Source organism: Apis dorsata, unplaced genomic scaffold (assembly GCF_000469605.1).
Source record: "Apis dorsata unplaced genomic scaffold, Apis dorsata 1.3 scaffold_217, whole genome shotgun sequence".
NCBI lineage: Eukaryota > Metazoa > Arthropoda > Insecta > Hymenoptera > Apidae > Apis > Apis dorsata.
In genome coordinates, this window is record NW_006263500.1 from 450,678 (window position 1) to 458,599 (window position 7,922).

The 7,922-nt window shown below is 25.8% G+C and overlaps 3 protein-coding genes across 7 annotated transcripts in view; all 3 read left to right on the plus strand.

Annotated features, from left to right (window-relative positions):
• LOC102674878 overlaps nucleotides 1–699 on the plus strand; it is a 2,651-nt gene extending 1,952 nt beyond the window's left edge. Inside the window, exons 3-5 of one of the 2 annotated variants that reach the window (XM_031510226.1) lie at nucleotides 156–266; nucleotides 334–484; nucleotides 574–699. In XM_031510226.1, the coding sequence (XP_031366086.1) occupies nucleotides 156–266; nucleotides 334–484; nucleotides 574–668 (357 nt within the window). In that variant the 3' untranslated portion in view covers nucleotides 669–699. Of the gene's footprint in view, nucleotides 1–155; nucleotides 267–333; nucleotides 490–573 lie in introns of both variants that reach the window. The other variant, XM_006615167.2, reaches the window with a different exon arrangement.
• Nucleotides 700–3,615: 2,916 nt separating this feature from the next.
• Nucleotides 3,616–5,752, plus strand: LOC102674647 (odorant receptor 49b-like). Of its 4 annotated transcripts, none has more exons than XR_004150402.1 (5): nucleotides 3,616–4,690; nucleotides 4,918–5,017; nucleotides 5,118–5,228; nucleotides 5,311–5,513; nucleotides 5,592–5,744. XR_004150402.1 is itself a non-coding variant. In XM_031510224.1 (5 exons), the coding sequence occupies exons 1-5, from the start codon at nucleotides 3,759–3,761 to the stop codon at nucleotides 5,646–5,648; spliced, it is 1,359 nt and encodes a 452-aa protein (XP_031366084.1). In that variant the 5' UTR covers nucleotides 3,616–3,758; the 3' UTR covers nucleotides 5,649–5,752. The 4 variants fall into 4 exon arrangements, 3 of the variants coding, with proteins under 3 accessions (XP_031366084.1, XP_006615228.1, XP_006615229.1); XM_031510224.1 differs by having other exon boundaries at nucleotides 5,355–5,513; nucleotides 5,592–5,752; XM_006615165.2 differs by having other exon boundaries at nucleotides 5,358–5,513; nucleotides 5,592–5,752.
• A 249-nt stretch (nucleotides 5,753–6,001) lies between these two features.
• On the plus strand, nucleotides 6,002–7,758 carry LOC102674520 (odorant receptor 4-like). The gene is made up of 5 exons (XM_006615164.2): nucleotides 6,002–6,979; nucleotides 7,082–7,181; nucleotides 7,263–7,373; nucleotides 7,441–7,596; nucleotides 7,675–7,758. Exons 1-5 carry the CDS (start codon nucleotides 6,177–6,179, stop codon nucleotides 7,726–7,728), a joined length of 1,224 nt encoding a protein of 407 aa, XP_006615227.1. The 5' UTR covers nucleotides 6,002–6,176; the 3' UTR covers nucleotides 7,729–7,758.
• The last annotated feature ends 164 nt before the right edge of the window (nucleotides 7,759–7,922 follow it).

The following is a 7,922-nucleotide window of genomic DNA, read 5'->3' on the forward strand; positions in this document are numbered from 1 at the left end:
TCAGTATAGTTTCGTACAGGTTTCTCTTTCTTTTTGCACTATAATAAATTTTATTAAAATACAAATTTAAAAAAATAATAATAATAATGAATAATTTATCTAAATAATATAAATATGATATATTTAATTGAAAATAAATTTTTATTTTTTCTCAGGAATGGTCTGAACGCAATATTCAAAATTTGACTATGTATGTTATGGTAGCTTTATCTATGTCTTTCAATATTTTATTGGTATGTTGTATCGGTGAAATATTAAAAGAACAGGTAATGAGTATACGATAATATGATATCTTAAACATAATTAATTCATTATTCGCCGAATTACTGACAGTGCAAAAAGGTCGGAGACATGGTTTATATGACGAATTGGTATCAGTTACCTGACAAAGATATACTTAATTTAATTATGATTATTTCACGATCTAGTGTGGAAGTTAAAATAACTGCCGGAAAGATAATCACCATGTCAATATATACATTCGGTAATGTACGTTCTTTTAATTTTTTTCATTTTTATAAAAAAAATAATATTGATTTTCAAAAAGAATTATAAGGTAATTTACAATTCCAGATAGTAAAAACAGTTTTCGCATATTTAAATATGCTGCGTCAAACAACAATGATGTAAATTGCATACAGATAGACATTGAACATACATATATTTAGACAATAAAATTTATTAGTTATGAATATAAAATTAAAAAATTTAAAAAAAATAATCCTTTTATTTTTTACTTACATGTTTCATAAATGAAAATAATGAAATGGTTTTTGTAAAGCAATGATTTAATTTCAAATCTTGATGATTCTTCTTCTCTTGATGAAAAAATTATAATAATAATATGACGATTCAATGTTTCAAATTTATCTATTAATTTCAAAAATGCAATATATTATTTAACCATATATATATAATAATAATATTAATTATTATACTAGAATTCATATTAAACTAGAAGTTTGCTTCTAGAAGCAATACATATCAATAAATAAAGAGGAATTGTTTTTTCAATTTTTTGTCCAAAGACAAATTGTAAGCTTTGCATAAAAGTAACAAATTGAGCAAAAAAATATGGATTTGATTGATTAATTTCTATAAATTTAATATAATAAAATTCATAAAAATAAGCATATGTATGGATTGAAAATCACAAGATATAAGATCATATAAGATTATTCGTCAATGAATAATAGAGGGAAATACTTATTGTCCACCATAAATCAATTTATCATCTTTATATAGAAAATATATCAAATTTACTCATAAAGATTATTCAGAAAGAAGAGCGAATTATCGTTGAAAATATAGTGCATAATCAATTATCTTTTGATTGACTCTTATCCCAATATATCCTCAAGTATTATGCAACTTTGTATATGATCAAAAACTATGATCAAAAATATTTTCTTTGCATTAAGAAGGATAACAATTTATTTTCACTTAATGAATTTTTGATCGATAATATATAATATCATATTTCTAAGTTATTTTTCATATATTCATGAATTTTCTCTTTGCAAAGATATTTCATTTAACATCTATCGCTCCATGTGTGTGCACGTTATGCGAATTATACGATTACTGTCAACAAAAATACACATGCAACCAAGTATATATATCACCATGTCGGACAATGATGAAAAAAAAATTCGATAGTCTAAATGAATACAGCACACAACTAAATCGATTGTTCTTGAAGCCAATAGGCACATAACTTCTTTCACCTTCTATTAAGAATGAAAAATTTTCGAAAAGAATCGTTTCGAAAATTTTAATTTTCACTTGTTGGCTTGTCACTTTATTCATTATAATCTCAAATATACTTCACATCATGCTCAAAAAAAAATCTATTCAAAATTAAAATCGCTCAGTCCTTTGATTCACTGGTGTGTTTGAAGAATTCAATTACGCATTGCTTCTATATAAAGATGATACTACATTCATCATTGTATAGAACACATACGAGACAATTGAAAATCCATCAGAATGAAAAATCAACAAGTGATATTGATGAACGCAAAAGTTGATCGTTACATTACTTGCTTCTGTGCACTCTTCATGCATGATAGTGTTTTCTATACTTACATTATATTAAGGACTTTTAAATAGATCAAGAGATTAGGCAACATGATCATGACTGTGTATACTTTACCTTGCTCTATCTATAAAATTTCATTTAATATCAAATCATAATGTCATTCTTGGTACTCAATTTCTATTAGAATTCATCATGAACTCGAATATCGCGCTTTCAGCCTTGCTTTCAGTCTTTACCATCCATACGAATGTTAAATATGATGATAACATGGATTATTGAACTTCATCAATCAAGGAGATTGTAAGAATAAAAAAACCAGTTCCAAAAGTAATCATTAGTAATCGTAATCATTGAAGATCATCTGAAAGTTTTAAAGTAACATTATGTTTCGATATTTTTTCGCACTTTTTTATTGAATATAGCACATATTAAACATTTAATCAAATATGCTTCGTGGAAATGTTCAAATGTTGGAAATGTGTCTAGCTATTATATCCTTATAAGATATGAATAAAAAAACTTATAAGATACATATAAAAAACGTGCATAAAGATTTTAAATCTACCGATTAAAAAAAAATTTTTAGAAATTATTAAAATAAAATAATTAAAACAAATTTTTAATTTATATCCAACTATCGAATTATAATTATCATAATAATTAATGAAATCATATATTTTATTTATTAATCAATGAATATATAAAATATTTATTATATTTGAACGTTTAAATTGAAAATTCACTTCATAGAATATAATTGTTTTTTTTTTTTTATATTCTCTTATATATTCTTTTTTTATTTTTTTTTATATTCAAAATAATTTATCAAATTGCAAGTTAATAAATATTTCTCTTATTTTAATTAATATTTTATAAAATACATTATTTTTTAATTTTTTATATAATTTTATATAATTTATTTCATAAATAAGCGATAGCAAAGGAAGATTAATTGTAATTTATTTTATTAATCTAATTGAAAAATATTTATTTTTTTTTATGAATGAGCATAATATTCAAAATTTAATTATATTATAATATTGATTATGTTATATCTATAACTTTTAATATTTTTTTAATATGTTATATAGATGGAATATTTTTGGAACAGGTTATGAAAATATAATATTACATATAATCTTACATGTAATTAATTAATCATATAATCAAACTTACCGAATTTTTGACAGTGTAAAAAATCGGCAACAGTTTACATGACAAACTGGTATCAATTGCCCGATAAAAATATTTTTCATTTAATTATGATTATTTTACGATCTAGTATGGAAGTTAAAATAACCGAAAGATAATTATCATGTTCGTGTATATTTTCAATAATGTATGTTCTCTTAATTCTCTGCAAAAAAAAAATATTCAATAAGATTCATGGAATGATTTGCGATTCTAGATCCAATAAAAACTGTTTTTGCATATTAAATATGTTATGTCAAATGACAATGATATAAACAATGCATACATTGAAAATATATTTATTTAATAAATTTCATTTTTCAAGAACAAAACTACGAAAATTATTCGAAAATTTTTAATTCTATTTATAAATCTAATCACTTTATTTATTGTTCCACATGTTTATCTCATTCCTTTAAAAATATATCAAACGAAATATTAAGAATCATTCACATATTACTGTAAAACCAAAGTATTCAATTGTTCTGACTATAAGTTAACCAAAGCAATATGTGATTCCTATCACATGCTATCGATTACGAAGAAAAAGTTTCATTCAGTCTTGCGCTTGCGTCCCTTGAATCATTTTTTTCAGAGTTGTTCTCTGATACATCGACGACTTCAGTTAGTGCTATGCGCCACAAGTGTCAGCATGCGATCTACAAGTGATATTGACGATCTTTCACTAAATGATCATTATGAAAGCGATATACATTATACATTTCAATTCTGCCATTGGATTTTAAAACCATTAGGCATCCATTATTTCATCTACAGCCAAGCGAACAAATTCGAAAGAATTTTGTCCGTGGTTCTAATCCTGATCTGCTTTTTCATAATACAATTCGTCATCGTGCCGTTCGGTTATTATATTCTATTTTATGAGAAGGATATGAATATGAAGATCAAATTTTTAGGACCGTTAACATTTTGTTTAAGTGCGTTATTCAAATATGGTTATCTTGGCATAAGGAGTTCAGAGCTTGGTCATTGCATAAAACATGTGGAAAAAGATTGGAAGATGTTGCAAAATGAGGATCATCGTGTCATCATGTCACGATATGTAATCATGGGCAGAAATTTAATCACATTATGCGCAGCTTTTATGTACACTGGTGGTTTATTTTATCACACCATTATGCCATTACTTTCGAAGAGAAAAGTTGAGAATTTTACAATTAGACCACTTACCTATCCTGGTTATGAGGCATTTTTCAACATTCAAAAGAGTCCCACATATGAAATTATATATTGTATGCACTGTATTTATGTTATCGTCGTAGGTAATATCACGATGGCCGCATACAGTTTAACGGCAATATTCATCACTCATGCCTGCGGACAGATTAAGATACAAACGTTACGATTGGAGAATTTAAAAAACGAAAAGAAAGTGTTAGAAACAGGTATCGAGAGTCATCTGGCGGTTATTATCAGCAATCATGTGGAAATTTTAAGGTAAGATGGTTAATATCATGATTATAAGTACATCGTTAGCGATATTCATGTATTTTTGAGAAATTTAAATATAAAAATATAAATTTAAATATAAAATATACAAAAAAATATGAATTTGCATAAATATTCATTGTATTATTTTGCTTATTTATTACAAATAATAAATTATATTATACATATATAAAATATAATATAGATGTGTTAAAGTAATAATTATGGAATTGCAGATTTGCAAAAAACGTTGAAACAACATTACGTGAATTATTTTTAGTAGAAGTGATAGTGTCAACTTTATTAATGTGTTTGCTTGAATATTACTGCATGGTGGTAAAAATGACAAATTATTTAATATTGAATAATGAATTGATATTTGAACAAAAAAAAATGATCATTATACAAAAAATAATTACAAATCGATATATTTTAGGAATGGGAGACCAGCGATTCAGCTGCAATATTAACATACGTCGTTCTCTTATTTTCTTTTACTTTCAACATATTAATATTTTGTTACGTAGGAGAACTTCTTCTTGAGCAGGTACTTTTAAAAAATAAATTTTCGAGATTCGATTCATTCACAAGTTTGTTCATCTTATCATTCATTCGATTTTTTAACATAGAGAGGATTATTTAGTCATTGGCATAATAGACATGAATGTGATAGCAGGGTAATGAAATCGCGACTGCTTTGTATGAAATAGAATGGTACAACTTACCTGGAAGAAAAGCTCGTGATATTATTTTATTGCTCGTTATATCGAAATACCCGCCCAAACTTACTGCTGGCAAAATATTTATTCTATCGATGAATACTTTTAGCGTTGTAAGTGATCCAGAATTTAATCTGTGAATCTATTTATATATAAAATCTTGAACGAATAATAACATCTTTTATTCGTAGGTTTTAAAATCATCATTAGTTTATTTGAACATGTTGCGAACGATCACTGAACTGTGATCATTATTTCCAAAATGTTAAAAATGAAATATTGTATCTTGATATAATTCAATATTCTGGACTTGATCTGAAAATTGTTGAAACAATTATAATTATTTTAATATTATAAAATATAAATCTATTAACATAAATACCGATTTTAAGCAGAGTTTAAATATTGGAAGATTAAATAAAGAAATCTCTTAAATATTATTTAAATAAATTTAAATAAATAATTTTTTTTTGTTTTTTTATATCTTATTATATAAATTAGAAAAAAAATAGTTTTGATCTTATATCGCTGCATGAATTTATTTCTCCGCATTACGCCTTTATTCTAAATCCATCTTCCCTTCAACAATATAGAACCTGCAAATAAAAAGATAAACACTCATTAGTAATCGAATATTGTCCTCTTACATTAAGCATGCACGTGCTGAAGTTCATACTATACATTCATAGAAACAATACGCGCTTGCGTTCTAACAATATCGTGTTGAAAGTTTCTACGTTGTCGACCAGTCGACAGTGAGCACTGGAAGTGTCACTATGCTTAATCGATCATACAATAATAGTCAGTTAAAAAATATTCATTACGAGAACGACATACATTACACTTTACAGATGTGTCAATGGTTATTAAAACCTATCGGAGTGTGGCCTTTCGTTTACGATCGAACTAGCAGACTTGAGCAGCTTATTTCCATTGTTCTAATGGCTACGTGCTTCTCCAGTTTGTTATTCATCATCCTACCATCCGGTCATCATATTTTCTTCGTAGAAAAAGATATGCACCTCAAAGTAAAATTGCTCGGTCCAGTTGGATTCTGTTTATCATCCACAATTAAATATTGCTATCTTGGTGTGAAAGGTGTATTTTTTGAACAATGTATCAAACATGTTGAAAAAGATTGGAAAATGGTACAAGATCCAAATTATCGAATAATCATGTTAAAATATGCTACTATCAGCAGAAAACTCATAATTATGTGTGCCGTTTTTTTATATACTGGTGGAATGTCATATCATACTGTAATGCAATTTTTGTCAAAAGAGAAAGTTAATAATAATTACACATTTAAACCATTGACTTATTTAGGCTATGATCCATTTTTCGATACTCAATCTAGTCCTACATACGAAATCGTATTCTGCATGCATTGTTTCGCCGCCATGATCATGTATAGCGTCACAACGGTTGCATATAGTTTAGCGGCGATTTTTGTCACTCATATCTGTGGACAAATTCAAATACAAACAACAAGATTACAGAATTTAGTAGAAAACAAGAACAGAAAGAATGACTGTGATCCTTTTGCTCTTATTGTTCATGATCATGTAGAAATTTTAAGGTAAGAAATATTAAATAAAAGTTGCTCATAGACAAATGTGATAAGAATTTTATATGCTTTACAATATAGATCGTTATAAAAGCCAATACGTGGAAATTTTAGATTTTCGAAAAATGTAGAAGAAGCTTTACGTGAGATATGTTTGGCAGAAATTATTGAATCTACAATAATTATGTGTTTGCTTGAATATTATTGTATGACAGTAAGCAATAAACTCAATATATACTTAAGAACTATTACTTATTTAATTAGAAAAAAAATATTATTTAAGTATATCTTTTAGGAATGGCAAAATAACGATGCAATTGCAATATTAACCTATTTTACTTTGTTGATTTCTTTTACATTTAACATATTTATATTTTGCTATATAGGCGAAATTCTTTCTGAACAGGTAATTACAAAAGTATTTTGCTTACGTATTTTATGTGATAAAAAGTATTTTTAATGATTCTTATTAGTGTAGCCAAATTGGTACAATTTCTTATGAAATTAATTGGTACAAATTACCTGCTAAAAAAGCTCATGATCTTATTCTACTGATTTCCATATCGCAATATCCTCCAAAACTTACAGCTGGAAAAATAATTGATTTATCTTTCAACACATTTAGCTCTGTAAGTTTTTATTTTTTTTTAACAATTTCAATATTTTCTGAAGCATAAAACTAAAATTTTACATTTAACAATTTTTAGGTAGTAAAAACATCGGTAATTTATTTGAATTTACTTCGAACAGTTACGGATTAATAACAGGATTATTAAAATTAATATATTAAAATTATACTTTTTATTATTGTCATCATAAAAGTATAGTATTGTATTGTATATTTCAAAAAATATATGTGCAAATATCCTTTTTTAACTAAAATTGATTTTGAATTTTATTTAATTATCTATTGTATTTCGATATTTTAGTTTAAATTTGGAATAATATACAATAG

Bases quoted from the DNA above. Each gene is read 5' to 3' on its own strand.
- LOC102674647 (XM_031510224.1), top strand. From the start codon at position 3,759: ATGCTATCGATTACGAAGAAAAAGTTTCATTCAGTCTTGCGCTTGCGT. The intron at 5,018-5,117 runs GTAAAAATGACA...GATATATTTTAG, and splicing joins TTGAATATTACTGCATGGTG to GAATGGGAGACCAGCGATTC. The intron at 5,514-5,591 runs GTAAGTGATCCA...TTTTATTCGTAG, and splicing joins CGATGAATACTTTTAGCGTT to GTTTTAAAATCATCATTAGT.
- LOC102674520 (XM_006615164.2), top strand. From the start codon at position 6,177: ATGCTTAATCGATCATACAATAATAGTCAGTTAAAAAATATTCATTAC. The intron at 6,980-7,081 runs GTAAGAAATATT...TGGAAATTTTAG, and splicing joins GATCATGTAGAAATTTTAAG to ATTTTCGAAAAATGTAGAAG. The intron at 7,182-7,262 runs GTAAGCAATAAA...TATATCTTTTAG, and splicing joins TTGAATATTATTGTATGACA to GAATGGCAAAATAACGATGC.